The following is a 17,168-nucleotide window of genomic DNA, read 5'->3' as shown; positions in this document are numbered from 1 at the left end:
AACAGCTTCAAGAATCACTTTTGAAGCAATTGGAAATTTCTTTTTTTGGGGGTGGGGGAAGGATTAGGTTTGTTTGTTCGTTTGTTTTTTTCGGTGGAGGTATTGGGGATTGAACCCAGGACTTTGTGCATGCTAACCATGCACTCTACCACCGAGATACAACCTTCCCCTCTAAGACATTTCTCTTCAAAAAAAAAAATATTAAGAATTAACAATGGAATATTCTTATTATGTTTATAAATCAGTTCAGTTTGAACTGAGGCTCACACACCTTATCCAGAGCCACCTGAACCACCGCTTCACTCTCAGTGTCCAGTGCCGATGTGGCCTCATCCAGCAGGAGGATCCTGGGGTTGCGAACCAGGGCCCGAGCGATGGCGATTCTCTGTTTCTGTCCACCGCTCAGCTGGGCCCCTCTCTCTCCAACCAGGGTGTCAAATTTCTACAACATAGAAAACCGGAGAGGATTAAGCAACAGAATAAGCTATCTCAGCTCAGATTTTAAGATGGGAAGTAATCCCATAAAAAACCCAAGCTTCACAGGCAGTATGGACTGGTTCCTTAAAATTTAGCAATAGCCAACCCTAATTTAAAAAAAAGAAATGTCTACTACTAGTCCATGCTACTAGAGCTTTGAAATCCAAAGTCATCTTGATTTCCCTTCTGAGGAGGTCCCTCCAATTTATAGTAGTTTCCTAACTTCCTAGGCATCAGGCCAGCATTCGGTTCTTTGATCCTCTAGCAGGACAAAGACCCAGAAGTACTTACATTAGGCAGTTTCATGATAAAGTCATAGGCGTTGGCTTCCTTGACGGCTTTCTTAATCTCATCCATGGTGACATTTTCACGGCCATAGCGAATGTTCTCAGCTATCGTCGTGGCAAACAATACAGGTTCCTGACTCACCACACCAATAATTTCCCGCAGATACCTTACATTGATGGTCCTAATGTCCTGTCCATCAATACTGACCTGAAACAAAAAGTGAGTGTGATATTCATATACTGCAGATGTGTGATTCACAATCTGCAGCAGTAACTGCTCAGTGCTTTGGCATTAATTCAGCAAGAGTCATCTTACCACGCCCTCCGTGGGGTCATAGAGCCTCTGCATCAGCTGGACCGTGGTGCTTTTTCCACAGCCGCTGTTCCCAACCAGGGCCACCGTCTGCCCGCTCTGAACCTGCAAGCTGAGGCCCTTCAAGATCTAGCAGGATGAATGAGAAATAAACTTAAAGGCAATACACGGATATTGAGACTATGAACTGACAGTTCAATTCAAAACTCGGTTTAAATACACAACTTTTTTTTTTTACAATCTCTAAAGAAAAGTATCAGAAACTCTTCATCCAATACACTGCTGCATCACTGATTAATTATTTATCATTGTACCTTAACTTCACGTCGAGATGGGTAACTGAAGTGTACATTTCTGAATTCTAAATTTCCCTTAATGTTGTCTGGTTTGTGCCCATTATTCGAATAGCTGTCAATGCTTGGTTTCTAAACAGAATAAAATTTCAGGAGATTATTAGGTTATAATAACTTCTTTTAGTGACATCTGTGGAGATTTGGAGAAAGTGATAAAGAAACTGACTTTTCAGATAGCCAGATGAATGGCTAGCCCAGACTTACGTTATCAATTATCTTGAAGATTTCGTAAGCCGCGCCTCTTGCGTTTGCAAATGCTTCAATGCTGGGAGATGCCTGTCCAACACTAAAAGCCCCAATTAATACAGAAAAGAAGACCTGAGGAAGAGGAAGGAAAACCATCAAGTTACCTAGTGTTTACTAAAATTTTTTTCCTATTTCTTCTTTCTTCTTCTAATATAGCTAATTAATTTTTAAATGGTAAGGCAATGTATGAATACTGGGTGTTGAAAGTATTTTAAAAGTTGAAGTACTTTTCTGTTTAGAATGCTGAATTAGTCTTACTTGCTCAGTGAAACAATAAATTCTATTGTAAAGACTAGACTAGAATAGAATATTTTTATATTTCTTCAATGGCTAAGAGTTTTGGTTTAGATCATCATTAAGATGTAGTAGAAACAATCTCTATTATGAGAGTCAGGAGCCCAAGGTCTGAATTCTAGATTAAGCACCAACTGGCTGTGTGTCTTCAGGCAATTTTCTTAGGGTCTCTGGGCTTCAGTTTCTTTATTTGCAAAAATAGGCAACAGTCTACCTGTTTTCCCTACCAGGCAACCTTACGTTGTCATATCAAATGAAACAGTATATATGAAAATATTTTGTAAATTATAAAGCACACATTCTTTATCAGATTAAGCCTTTTCTCTCTACACCAGATGATGTTCTCTTTGAGGTCGAATGAAGAGGTTTTGGGGTTTGTTTTGTTTGTTTTTTCATTTTGCTCAAATCAGTTTCTTACTGGAAGACTTGACTTTCTCTTCAGTGGTTAAAGAGAACTAACATCATCATTCATTTCTTCCCAAATTATATTACACAGCAATGTACGTAGGAAGGAATTTTGCTAAGTAATTCTATATTCACTTTCTCCATCAGTCTTTCCAACAACACAAAAAGTTATGACACCTTATTCTTGTCATTTCCATTTGGCAGAAGAGGTAACGTAGGCTTCAAAGGTGGCTGACCCAAACCATACAGCTAATAAGTGGCACAGCTGGAATTTGAATCAAGCTGGCCTGATATCAAATCCCATGCTCTTGTGCACTAGTCTCTGCATTATTCAGTAATTCTTCAAAAACATATTTGCCAACAGTCAAGCCAACATCACTCCATTTTACAGGCATTTCAATAGTAATTCATTTCATAACATAACAGCACTTACAGTGAGTACTTGTCCAATAGAATATTCATTTGCGAGGACCAAGGAGGTCCCATACCAGAATGCCAGAGCATAGGATGCATAGATCAGCAGGAAGGCAACACCTATAGAAATGTTGGCTGTAATAGCTTTCTTTATTCCAATTCTTTTAGCTTCTTCTAAATTTTTGTTGTACCTGGGAGAAGTAAACATAATTTCACACACTTACAAATCTTACGAAATGGGTCCATACAGCATGATGGTTACTGAGTACCTAGGATGTGCCCAGCCCTGTGGTAGATGTTTTACGTGGATTTTCTCTTTTGTGATGTTAGGACTATTTTAATCCCTTCTTGAGAGGAAACTGAGGCCTTATGTAGATTAAGTAATTTGTGGAGGGATGTTCTAAAAGCACCTTCTCTGCCCTTAGCAATAGTGAAATAAATGAAGTAGTATTTAGCAAACTTCCCAAACTTGCATTGTTTCATACCCAAGACAGGACAGAAGCTATGAAAACACCTGTTTTTTCCCTTTCAACTGCGCATGTGTTTTGAATGTATTAATCAAGTGAAGATAATAATGCTAGAAAGTGCTCCAAATAAGTAAGTCCTTTAAATCTCTGAACATCAAGGAAGATTTGAAGGCAGTTTGCTGCCCGCCCTGCCTCCCTCTGGGGCTGCGGGAAGGACCAAATGAGAAAACGTGTGAGAGCATTTTGAGGTCTGAATTGCTATGTAATACTTTTCACATGTAAGTAAACTGTCCCATTTATCTTATTTCCACAGATCTTTATATTCAAAATCACTGACCTGAAAAAATTATTCGGCTCAAAAGTATATAATAACCCATCATTGTGGCTCAGTGTCCCCATTTCCTCAGCCTCCCACACATCGCCTACTTCTCGTTCCCTCTGCCAGGGCTTCTGACACTGGCCCTGTCACTGCTGCTCACTGCTAGAGGAAGGGGTTCTTGCCTTGTGGCTTGGGCCACTCAAGGCCTTCTGGTTGCCTCTAGGATGGAGCAAATCAAGCTCTCAGTACATCTATAATCCTGTAACCTGTTCACAGCACAAAGATCTACACTACATTAGCCAAACTTGGGGAACACCCATGAATACTTCTTACAGCAAATACAGGAAACTACACAAAAGAGGGTAAAAACAAGGAAGCAAAGGAAAAACAAAACAATGCTGGATACCACCAACAGATACTTCTCTCTCTTGTTCTAATCACTAAACGCTTACTCCCAAATAACAACTCAAGTACTTTTTAAATCCCGGGAAAGTGGTTAATTTCTGACGTTCAAGGTAAATGAGATGGCCTCTATCACTTTACCTTTATTTGAAAAGAACACGGCAGACTGCTCTGCTTAAGAAGAGAAATGTGGAGATAAGCTGATGGGGCCCAGATTTAAAGAAAAAGAAGGATCTTCGCAAATATAGAATTAAGGTAAAATTATTAGAGAAATAGGACAGATTGTATGTATTTGAGTCTTACATCTGTCTTTATATCTTCTTAATCACAACTCCCTGCAAAACATAGAACATTGCCTTGCAGAAAGAGGAGCTCATAAGTGCTGAAAGAAATTACTTCCATATAGAATTCGTATTTTGAGGTCATTGATCCATAAAAACATGACTATATAAATATTATGCAGTATTATATTAATTTTCTTTGGAGGATTCATTCCGTTAGTCAGAATGTACAAGCAGAGGTCAAACTCAGACGTGAGCATGCTTTCTTTCTTGCCTTCATGAATTTCTAAAACTACCTTACCAACTACTTTACCAGTTACCAAAGCATGGGCAAATGAAATTTATGACTACTGCATGCACTAAAGAGCAAATCTAAACAGAAATTTATAGCGATAAAATAGTAGCATATTATAAGAGTTTCTCCCTCCAAAAATGTAAATCTCCAACTTGCCAGTTGTAATCTTTTAACAAAAAAAAATTATTTTTGAGAAACATACTTCAGTGGTTGATGTACCATTTATGAGTTGATGTGATGTAAAAGGTACACTGGGTATAAATTATACACGATTACAAATGAGGAATGTTGATGCTTATGACTCACACTCTGTTATTTCCTTTATTTCAGGTCTTGCTTACCGAGACTAGTGCAGAAATCATTTCACTGATATGTTGTCCCATGCAGCCAGAGGAAACTTTTGCACAGGTAGAAGCAACAACAAGGGAAAAAATCATTTAGATGGCAGAAAAGAGAAATGAAGAAAAGAAGGGAGTAAGTAGAAAGGAACCCAAGCAATACTTCTTTTACATAGGCTTTTGGATTAGTTGTTCAATAAAAATGTCACACATAACAAAATCAGATATTACATACAAAACCATCAATTGGTTTAAATCTTCAATATGAAGGGAAGGGTATAGCTCAGTGGTAGAGTGTGTGCTTAGCATGCACGAAGCCCTGGGTTCAATTCTCAGTACCTCTATTATAAATAAATAAATAAATAAATAAATAAATAAATAAATAAATAAATAAACAAACAAACCAACCTAGTTACATTCCTCCTGAAGAAGACAAATCCCCCCAAAATAATGTAAAATAAAAGACAAAAAAAAAACAATTAAAAAATCTAAAACAAACACTTCAATATGAAAATGGTAATTAAAGTCACAGTTCCTAAAAGGGGCTAAAGTTATATAACAAAAATGCAGACATTTAGAAAAGATTATTATGACAGCAAGAAACAACTGTAGTTAAGCAAAGAGAAACTGTAAGACACACAAGAGAGAAAAGTACTATTTTAAATTAAGGAGCATAAAACTATTCTACACTATGGAATTAAATTTATTTTAACTTCTGGTTAAATTTCCATTCCAAGAGAACTGGCTTCCTACTGCACCTGCTAATTTGAAAAGAAAGTCAGATTAAGACCTTAATTACTTGCCTTCGGGGAAGCAGAGAAGAATAAGAATTAGAAAAAAATGGAAGGATTTTACTTGGTCTAAGAATACTTTTAACAATTCTACTTTCAACTTATATCCCAAATTTAGATACTTGTCACTCCTCTCCTTGACCCCACAACAGTTTTCCAACCAGTTTCCCAGCTTTCACACTCTGACTTTTGTCATCCATTCACCTGACAAATTACAGACAGAAAAAGAATTTTAAAACCTCATATTGGAAAAAAAAAAAAAAAACACCTCATATGGATAGTCAGTCCCTTGTTTAAGACCCTCAACCACTTCCCTGTGCCCTTGGAATAAAATCCTAACTCTTCTCTAAGTCCCCATGTTCTGGTCCCCACCCCTCTTCGACAGCCTCTCCCCACCTCAAGCTCTCCCACTCAACTGAGCTCCAGTCACACAAGCGTTAGGTTATTTTCTAGCACATCCCAAAGTCTTTGCCATCTCAGGAAATTTGGAGGCCTCTTCTATTCCTACATCTACCATGACAGGCTTTTTCTCATCCCTCAAGTCCCAGCTTCCATGAAACCTCCTCGAACATCAAACATGTGTTTCTTGACCACCATAGTTCAAGTAAATTTGCCCTCCTCACCCTATCAGCACACTCTTTGTTTGTTTCATAGCATGTTTTAAAAAATTTATGTCTGATGATTTCTTTCTCACCTTCATTCCCTTCTTTCCCTTTTTTCCCACCTTACTATTTGGGCTGAGGATCACCCAAGGGCAGACATCCTCTATTTCCGATTCACGATTGAAAACCCAGAGCCTAGCGCTGTGCTCGGCCTGTGGTAGATGTTGGATGAATCTGCTAAATGAACTGAACTTTCAAGCAATGGCCAAGCTGGAAAGAACCTTAGGCCATCGGGTTGTAGTCTTGAGCCTACTCCTGATCTCCAGACAAAACTAATTTCCAATTCTTTAGGGGAGAATGTCCTTTCAAAGATACATTCCTATAACTAATATATTCTAAAGAAATGATTCCACCTATAAAATGAATCTTTGAATATAGTTGTATAAGCCCATTTGCTTATTCTTCAGATAAAAAATTGATCACCATCTTCTCTTAGAAAAAAACTACCTAATTAATCACAGTACTTCATTAAAAAAAATCCTCAATTCCTTTAAACTTTCAGTGAACTAAAGGGATCAGATTTCTCTAAGTTCTGAATATTGGACTTGACTGCTATAATGTCTTTTTTCTCCTTACCCAGGTTATATCCCAAATATCATTATAGTTTTTCATTGCTAATAATAATAATATCTTTTAAAGTTATCATGTTCTTCAAATTTTGGATGTCATTAATTTTGAAAGTATTATTATTCTGTTAATTGATGTAGCATTAAGAAAGGTGCTTAGCAGAGCATTTCATATACAGCTGGGACCCAAAAGGCTACAGACTCAGTATAATAAGCAAGTGCCACATGGAAAGTGACAGCAGGAGAATTTGCTTGTCTCAAGCTTGGCAACAGATGAAAGGAGGAAAAAACCACCTCCCCTGCACATGAGAACCATATGGCAGTACTCTTGCAGGTCTGAAGTATGAATTCACCAGCGTGGTTCAACAGCTCCTAGACAAAGAATTTAATGTGCAGTTTTTTCAGGTTAACATTGCCCTCTGTGAACAGCATAGCAAACACAAATCTTTCCTGCAAAAGCTTGACTCTTCAAGCCAGACCCATAACAACTGTAAGTTGACTCTGATTGTAGGATTTATCTCATTTCAGAGATGATGAATTGTGACTGAAAAATGTGCATCCTAGAATTGAAGAAATACTACATATTTTCTAGTTGTTCATTGCTGTTCACAGGAATGTTTTTTTTCCCCTCTTAATCGTGACCAGGTACCCAGAGACCTGACTGTATATTGTTAGTTTACAGATCTTACTGTACTGTTACTGGAATTCCTGTGTAGATAATCATGTCATCTGTGCATAATGACAGTTTTGCTTTTTTGTTTTTCGTTTTGTTTTTTCCAACTCTGACAGCTTTTATTTCTTGTTTTATTTTTATATATTATTTTTACTCCTATTTTTCCCTTCATTTTACTCTCATACCATTACAACCCTAAGTAGAAATGATGCTAGCAGACATAGTTCATTATTTTAAAGAAATGCTTTTAACATTTTCCATTAAGTATGAAGTTTCCTGTGAGTATCTGGTATATACTCTTTATTTAAGAAAGCTGTATCTTAGGAGACAGAGAAGATGGCGGAGTAGAAGGACGCTCGCAGGTCACCCTCTCCCACAAATACACCAAGACCCACATCTACAGACCCACTCAGCCAACCAGAGCACCTGCAGAACTCCGACAGAACATCGCCCTCTTCAAAAGATAAAGATGCCAAAAATCTGGTAGGAGAAAAGGAAAAAAGAAAGAACAAAAGGCAAAGCAGCGCGGGACGGGTCCCGCAGGGAGTGAGCGGCAAAGGAGGACTGGCGCTCGCTCGCTGGGTCTCCCCTCCAACTGAGAGGCGAGCGGGACGGAGGGGGAGCCTCCGACGCTCGAATCTGTACAGAGCAGCCCTTGACTAACAGAACTAAATTAAACGGGCACAGAGCGTCCCCTCGACACCCAGCCTGAGACGCGGCCGGCAGCGGCGTGCAGGGCCAGGCTGCCCAAGCCGGGCGGAGGACGGGGGCGGCTGCACGGAGACATCCCTGGGGTACTACAAGGGGCTGCGCGCTGTGGCTGTGGGTGCACAGGTTAGAACAACCTGGGCCCTCCATAAAACAGCAAGGTTGATGTGCTCTCGGGGGAAGGGTGCACACCCCCATCTCTGAAAACCCGCGGAAAGTTTTCGGGGGAAGAGAGGCGGGGCTCAGGCACAGCCGCCATATCCTCCGGCGCTGAGCACCCAGGCGAGGACGGGGGCGAAACCTGCATCGCACCGAAGGGCTTAGCAGCCTCAAAGGCCAGACTGAGACTGGCCTGCAGCCCGGGGCAGATAGGATCCTTCCATCCTGGTCCCTCAGAGAACTTGCTCCACAAAGACAAACAAGGAGCTGGGTTTTGGCTCGGAGCAGGGACAGGGCTGTCCCTCGGTCTTCCCCGAGCCCACCTGCGGAGCGCCGACCAGGGCGGAGCGCGCAGCCGCACAGAGAGCGGAACTACCGGCGGCGCAGGTAGAGCGAGAGCGGCCCCCCCGCCTTTCGGGCAGGAACACAGCCCCTGACCGAGGTGCTGGGAGGGGGCACGACCCGCCCTCCTACCCGGCCAGTCTGCAACATCTGACTGCGGCATCCGGAGGGGCAGCGACCCGCCCGCCCACAGCAGAGGAGAGCTGCACCTGACCCAGTGTTAGGAGGAGGCGCCATCTGCTTGCCGACAGGTGCTGGGAGCAGCACAGAAGAGGGCGCCAACGGAGGGCCTCTGAAAACAGCAAGCTGAGCTTCCAAAACAGGACGAAGACAGAAAGACTTCACATTAAAAGCACACAGACTCCAGGAGAACACCGACAAACCCCCCTCTTTTTTTTTTAAATCTGTTTTTACCTGTTCTCTTTTCTATTACTCTCTTAATCTTTACTTCTTAATTCATTTCTATTTCTCTTGGGTTTTGATGTCCTGCTATTGATTAGACACAGGTTTCAAATACATCTATTCACCCCCCCCTTTTTTTGTAAAGGTTTTAAAAGGACGTCTCAACCCCATTAATACTCTGCTTCAACTCATCCTTCTATTATTCATTATACACTGTTTTCAAACCCTCTTTCTCCCTTCTTTTAAAATTCTTTCTCTCTCTCTCTTATTTTTTTTTTCTTTTTTTCCTAAGTTCTATTCCTAAATAGGCATCAGATAGATAAAATCCTTAAGGACCAAAATAAACAACTGATACTCCATAAACCACAGTGCCAAAGAGGTATGAGCAAGATGAAGAAGCAGAGAAACCTTTCCCAATTAAAAGAACAAGAGAAATCCCCTGAAAGAAAGATCAACGAAATAGACATCGATAGCCTACTAGATCAAGATTTCAAAAAAGGAGTGATCAAAGTGCTGAAGGAATTAAAAGAGATAGTGTTTAGAGATATAAAATATGTCAAAAATGAAATTGAAGCTATAAGAGCCAAGTAGAATGGGTAAACTCATTGACAGAGATGAGGAATGATCTAATAGCTGTGCAAAGCCGACTAGATAATGCAGAGGAACAAATTAGTGATCTAGAAGACAGGGCAATAGAAAGCACCCATTCAGAAGAACTACAGGAGAAGCAAATAAAAAATAATGAAAATAGCATAAGGGACCTATGGGATAATATAAAGCGTCCCAATCTTCGCATAATAGGGGTCCCAGAAGGAGAAGAAAGATCAAAGGGGATTGAAAAGGTTTTTGAAGAAATCATGACTGAAAACTTCCCAAACTTAAAGAAGGAATCAGATATCCAAGTACAGGAAGCTCAGAGGGTCCCAAACAGGAAGAACCCAAATAGACCCACACCAAGACATATCATAATCAAGATGGCCAGAGTCAAGGATAAAGAAAGGATTCTAAAGGCAGCAAGAGAAAAGCAAAGAGTAAGTTACAAGGGAACCCCCATAAGGCTCTCAGCTGATTTCTCTACACAAACACTACAGGCCAGAAGGGAGTGGCAAGATATATTCAAAGCCCTGAATGAAAAAAAGATGCAGCCTAGGATCCTTTATCCAGCAAGGCTATCCTTGAGGATAGAAGGAGAAATAAAGAGTTTCACAGACAAAAAAAAGCTGCAGGAGTTTAGCAACACCAAACCCATGCTAAAAGAAATATTGAAAGGGCTATTCTAAATAGAAAAGCAGCAGGATGCTACAGAAATGAGAAACACACAACTGGAAAGGTGATAACTCATGAATTACAAATAAAGTAAACATGAAATTATAAAAGAAGACATACAAATCACTGAGAGTGGGAGAGGGAGGCAGGGAAATATAGAATTTTTTTTCTTTCTTTTTTAAATTTTTTTAACAGTAGGATGGGTTTGAGATCATGTTACTATCAGTTTAATAAAAACAGTTATAGTAATGGGTTAATAGATTTACAAAAAAGGGTAACCACAAGCCAAAAATTTACAAAGGAGTCACAAAAAGTAAATAAAATCCATGATAATACAAAGGAAAATTACCAAACCACAAAAGGAAGAAGAAAGGAACAAAGAGGATATACCAATTCAACTGCAAAGATAAGTTCAAAATGGCAATAAACACACATCTATCATTAATTACTGTAAATGTTAATGGACTAAATGCTCCAGTCAAAAGACACAGAGTGGCAAACTGGATAATAAAGCAAGAACCTTCAATATGCTGCATACGAGAGACCCACTTTAGGGAGAAGGACACATATAGATTGAGAGTGAAAGGATGGAAAAGGATATTCCATGCAAATGGAAAAGCCAAAAAAGCAGGTGTTGCAGTACTGATCTCAGACAAAATAGACTTTAAAACAAAGGCCATAAAGAAAGATAAAGAAGGACATTTTATAATGATTAAAGGAGTGATACAAGATGAGGATATTACACTCGTTAATATATATGCACCCAATATAGGAGCACCTAAGTACATACAAGAATGACTAACAGAGATAAAGGGGGATATTGATGGGAATATAATCATAGTTGGAGATTTTAACACTGCATTAACATCACTAGACAGATCTTCCAGACAGAAAATAAACAAGGCAACAGAGAAATTAAATACTACAATAGAAAAACTAGATTTGGTGGATATTTTCAGAGCATTACACCCCCAAAAAATAGGATATACATTCTTTTCAAATGCACATGGAACATTTTCCAGGATCGATCATGTACTTGGGCACAAAAGAAACCTCAACAATTTTAAGAAGATAGAAATTATTTCAAGCATCTTTACTGACCACAATGCCATGAAACTGGAAATCAACAACAGAGAAACAAAGGAGAAAAAAAGGAAAGCATGGAGATTAAACAATATGTTATTGAAAAAACAATGGATCAATGAGGAAATCAAAGCTGAAATTAAAAAATACCTTGAGACAAATGAGAATGAAAGCACAACCACTCAAAACCTATGGGACACAGCAAAGGCAGTGGTAAGAGGGAAGTTTATAGCGATACAGGCCTTCCTCAAAAAAGAAGAACAATCTCAAATAAACAATTTAACCCACCACCTGAATGAATTAGAAAAAGAAGAACAAAAAGCCCCAAAAAGCAGCAGAAGGAAGGAAATAATAAAGATCAGAGAGGAATTAAATACAATAGAGATTAACAAGACCATAGAAAAAATCAACCAAACAAAAAGCTGATTTTTTGAAAAAGTAAATAAAATCGACAAACCTCTGGCCAAACTCACAAAGAAGAAAAAGGAGAGAGCACAAATTAGCAAAATAAGAAAGGAAAATGGAGAAATTACAACAAACAAAATAGAAATATAGAATATCATACGAGAACATTATGAAAAACTATATGGAACCAAACTGGATAACCTAGAGGAGATGGACAAGTTTCTGGAAACATACTGTCCACCAAGGCTAAATCAAGAAGAATCTGAACACTTGAACAATCCGATCACTAGAAAGGAAATAGGAATAGCAATTAAAAACCTCCCTAGAAATAAAAGTCCAGGACCGGACGGCTTCACCGGGGAATTCTACCAAACATACAAAGAAGAACTCATACCAGTCCTTCTCAAACTCTTCCAGACGATTGAAAAAGAGGGAATACTCCCAAACTCATTCTATGAAGCCACCATCACCCTGATACCAAAACCAGGCAAAGACACTACAAAAAAAGAGAATTATAGGCCAATATCACTGATGAACATAGACGCCAAAATCCTCACCAAAATTTTAGCAAATAGAATCCAACAACACATAAAAAAGATTATACATCATGACCAAGTGGGGTTCATCCCAGGGACACAAGGCTGGTTCAACATACGCAAATCAATCAGTGTAATACCTCACATCAACAAGAGAAAGGACAAAAACCACATGATCATCTCAATCGATGCAGAAAAAGCATTTGATAAAATTCAACACCCATTTATGATAAAAACTCTCGCCAAAGTGGGTATAGAGGGAACATATCTCAACATAATAAAAGCTATATATGACAAACCTACAGCCAGCATAGTACTCAACGGTGAAAAACTCAAAAGCTTCCCACTAAAATCTGGGACAAGACAAGGATGCCCACTATCACCACTCCTATTCAACATAGTCCTAGAAGTCCTAGCCACAGCAGTCAGGCAAGAGAAAGAAATAAAAGGGATCCAAATTGGAAAAGAAGAGGTAAAAGTGTCATTATATGCTGATGACATGTTACTATATATAGAAAACCCTAAAAGGTCCACACAAAAGCTACTAGAGCTGATTGAAGAATTCAGCAAGGTAGCAGGTTACAAAATTAACATTCAAAAATCAGTTGCATTTCTTTACACTAACGATAAATCAACAGAAGAAGAAAGTAAAGAAACAATCCCCTTTAAAATAGCACCCAAAGTAATAAAATATCTGGGAATAAATCTAACCAAGGAGGTGAAAGAATTATACACAGAAAACTATAAACCATTGATGAAGGAAATTAAAGAAGACTTTAAAAAATGGAAAGATATTCCATGCTCTTGGATTGGAAGAATCAATATTGTTAAAATGGTCACACTGCCCAAGGCAATCTACAGATTTAATGCAATCCCTATCCAATTACCCAGGACATATTTCACAGAACTAGAACAAATCATAATAAAATTTATATGGAACCATCAAAGACCTAGAATTGCCAAAGCATTACTGAAGAGAAAGAAAGAGGCTGGAGGAATAACTCTCCCAGACTTCAGACAATACTATAGAGCTACAGTCATCAAGACAGCATGGTATTGGTACCAAAACAGACATATAGACCAATGGAACAGAATAGAGAGCCCAGAAATGAACCCGCAAACTTTTGGTCAACTCATCTTCGACAAAGGAGGCAAGAATATACAATGGAATAAAGACAGTCTCTTCAGCAAATGGTGTTGGGAAAACTGGACAGCAGCATGTAAAACAATGAAGCTAGAACACTCCCTTACACCATATACAAAAATCAACTCAAAATGGATTAAAGACTTAAACATAAGACAAGATACAATAAACGTCCTAGAGGAAAACATAGGCAAAACATTATCTGACATACATTTCAAAAATTTTCTCCTAGAAGAAATAAAAGCAAGAATAAACAAATGGGACCTAATGAAACTTACAAGCTTCTGCACAGCAAAGGAAACCAGAAGTAAAACAAGAAGAAAACCTACGGAATGGGAGAAAATTTTTGCAAATGAAACCGACAAAGGCTTGATCTCGAGAATATATAAGCAGCTCATACGACTCAATAAGAAAAAAATAAACAACCCAATCCAAAAATGGGCAGAAGACCTAAACAAGCAATTCTCCAAGGAAGACATACAAATGATCAAAAAGCACATGAAAAAATGCTCCATATCACTAATTATCAGAGAAATGCAAATCAAAACTACAATGAGGTATCACCTCACACCAGTCAGAATGGCCGTCATTCAAAAATCTACAAATGACAAATGCTGGAGAGGCTGTGGAGAAAGGGGAACCTTCCTACACTGCTGGTGGGAATGCAGTTTGGTGCAGCCACTATGGAAAACAGTGTGGAGATTCCTCAAAAGACTAGGAATAGACTTACCATATGACCCAGGAATCCCACTCCTGGGCTTGTATCCAGAAGGAAATCTACTTCAGGATGACACCTGCACCTCAATGTTCATAGCAGCACTATTTACAATAGCCAAAACATGGAAACAGCCTAAATGTCCATCAACAGGTGACTGGATAAAGAAGAGGTGGTATATTTATACAATGGAATACTACTCAGCCATAAAAACCGACAACATAATGCCATTTGCAGCAACATGGATGCTCCTGGTGAATGTCATTCTAAGTGAAGTAAGCCAGAAAGAGAAAGAAAAATACCATATGAGATCGCTCATATGTGGAATCTAAAAAACAAAAACAAAAACAAACAAACAAAAACAAAGTGTAAATACAGGACAGAAATAGACTCACAGACAGAGAATACAGACTTGTGGTTGCCAGGGGGGTGGAGGGTGGGAAGGGATAGACTGGGATTTCAAAATTGTAGAATAGATAAACAAGATTACACTGTATAGCACAGGGAAATATACACAAAATGTTATGATAACTCACAGAGAAAAAAATGTGACAATGAGTGTGTGTATGTCGATGAATGACTGAAAAATTGTGCTGAACACTGGAATTTGACACATTGTAAAATGATTATAAATCAATAAAAAATGGTAAAAAAAAAAAAAAGAAAGCTATATCTTATACCTAGTTTTAAAAGTTATTGCCATGAATCATATGTAATTAATGCTTTTCCCCTATCCATCAAAACAAAATGCTTCTTTCTTTTAAAATGCTAGTGTGGTTAATTATATTAATAGATTTCCTAAGGTTAAATCATTTTGCATTTATGGGTTAAAGCCAACAGGTTCTGGATTTTTTTAATCTATATTTTGCACACTGATTCATTTAGCTAATAATTTATCTATACTTTCTGCATCTATGTTTTAGGTGAAACTGTCTTATAATTTTTTCTTGCTCATATACCTGCTTTCTGATTATGCTGTCAAAGTTATACTAGCTTCATAAAATGAACTCACAACTTTCTATATGTAATTTTCATTCTCTCAAACAATTTGTGTAAGATGGGGTTCTTTCTTGAAGTTTTGGTAAAATTTGTTTGTAAAATTATCTGAACTTGATGGTTTTTGCTTGCTTATGTGTCTATGTGTAATGTAGGGGCAAGGGATGGAGATTTTAACCTTTGGATTCAATTCTTTTTATGATAATAGTTCTACTCAAATTTTCTTCAGAAATAAGAATTTTAGCCTCTATTTTTCTGGGATACTGTCTATTTCATCAGGGTTTTACAATTTACTGGTGGAAAATTGTATTTTTTAAAATAGATTTTAAAAATCTGGAGCAATTTTTCCCTATTCTTTTTTGTTCGTGATTAAATTTGCAAAATACTACTTTATTTGTCTTTTCAAAGAATTACTTAACGAATTTGTCAACTTCCACTTTTTTAACTTTTATTTTCTACAAAACTGTTGCTCTTATCTTTATTATTTCCTTCTTACACTTCTTTTGTTCTGTTGTTATTTTTCTAACTCCTTAATTTGGTTGCTTAGTTCATTAATTTTCAGAAATTTTCAAATTTCTTCTCCAGACACCCTAGTGGTATCATTGGACTCAAATCCATTTTTAAAGTGAAATCTTCGGCTTTGGAGAGAAATAGCTCCCTAGTTCTCAGAGTTTTATAAATTCAAACACTAACAGCACCTGAGGGAGAAGCCCCAGACTTTGATTTATATACAAAGATGCCTTCCCTCAGCTCAAAAATTAAGCAGAAGCAAATAGGCTTTGTCTGTCTCTCTATGCTGGTGGACAGAATCTTTTTCTGGTCCACCTTTTCACTAAGGAAAACTGGAAAAGAATCCCAAGTTCAGAAACTTCATTCTCATCTACTCAAACATGAACAAAGGGGACACAAGCCACAGATCAGAATGACCCCATAGGTCTTACACAAATTACTCACTCAATCTTAGAGAAGATGGGGAAAAATTATCATCTGAGATATTACATATGTTTCAACCTTAAGAAACCATTTTCTGTCACTACCCACCTAGGAAACTCTAGAAAAATGCTTTGAATTAGCAGATATGAGAAGAGTACAATTAGAATTACAACTTTCTCAGACTATTAACTATGCTGTAATACAGCCATGAAGCTATTTAAGGAAACATATGTATATATAAGAGAATACCCTCATAATCATCACCATCAACCTGAACAGCACATAAGATGACACAGAATTGAACATCTCTACCAACTTAAAAAAAGAGGCTCAAACCTTTCAAGTTCTTTCTTTTGTCCTCCAAATGCAATCACAGTTCTAACTGCCGCTAAGACCTCTTCAGCTACTGCTCCAGCTTTTGCGTATGCCAAGAGTTCTTTATCAGTAAATGAAGACAATATCTGTTTAAAAATGCAATGGCAGATCATTAAAAAATTTTAAACAAGTTAATTTTGCCTTTTGGAAAGAAAAAAATAAATATATGCACAAATGTTTTTATGTCACTGTATATAAAGAACAAAATCTTTTACTTGTCTTTGGTCATGATGTCCTACTTTTCAGTATACATCTTCACTCTGTAAGCCACTTCAAATTCTTTTTGGACTGAGATGAACATAATAAATGAAATTAAATATTAATTTTCTCACTAAATACTCCATGGATCCTCACACAAATAAGTAAATCTGGAACTCTGGGGAGATTTTAAATTCAGAAAAGGAGGTGTATACTATCATCATAAATATAGGGAAAAGAGCAGTGTATCAACAAGGAAATATAGTGGGTACTCAACAAAGCAACTGCTAAGGGTACCCTGGTTTAGAAATGTCAAGGTGGGA

The 17,168-nt window shown here is 37.9% G+C and overlaps 1 protein-coding gene across 1 annotated transcript in view; it reads right to left on the bottom strand.

The window, feature by feature from the left end:
- ABCB1 (ATP binding cassette subfamily B member 1) overlaps window positions 1-17,168 on the bottom strand; it is a 93,264-nt gene that overhangs the window by 37,285 nt on the left and 38,811 nt on the right. Inside the window, exons 8-14 of the mRNA XM_031454831.2 lie at window positions 16,609-16,733; window positions 2,809-2,980; window positions 1,635-1,748; window positions 1,392-1,502; window positions 1,081-1,206; window positions 769-972; window positions 272-442 (exon numbers count right to left, since the gene is read on the bottom strand). Coding sequence (XP_031310691.1) covers window positions 272-442; window positions 769-972; window positions 1,081-1,206; window positions 1,392-1,502; window positions 1,635-1,748; window positions 2,809-2,980; window positions 16,609-16,733 — 1,023 coding nt within the window. The remainder of the gene's footprint in view (window positions 1-271; window positions 443-768; window positions 973-1,080; window positions 1,207-1,391; window positions 1,503-1,634; window positions 1,749-2,808; window positions 2,981-16,608; window positions 16,734-17,168) is intronic.

The sequence above is a fragment of the Camelus dromedarius genome, chromosome 7 (genome assembly GCF_036321535.1).
Source record: "Camelus dromedarius isolate mCamDro1 chromosome 7, mCamDro1.pat, whole genome shotgun sequence".
Lineage (NCBI taxonomy): Eukaryota > Metazoa > Chordata > Mammalia > Artiodactyla > Camelidae > Camelus > Camelus dromedarius.
Note: the sequence above shows the minus strand (reverse complement) of the source record. Positions and strands in the feature narration are given on the sequence as shown.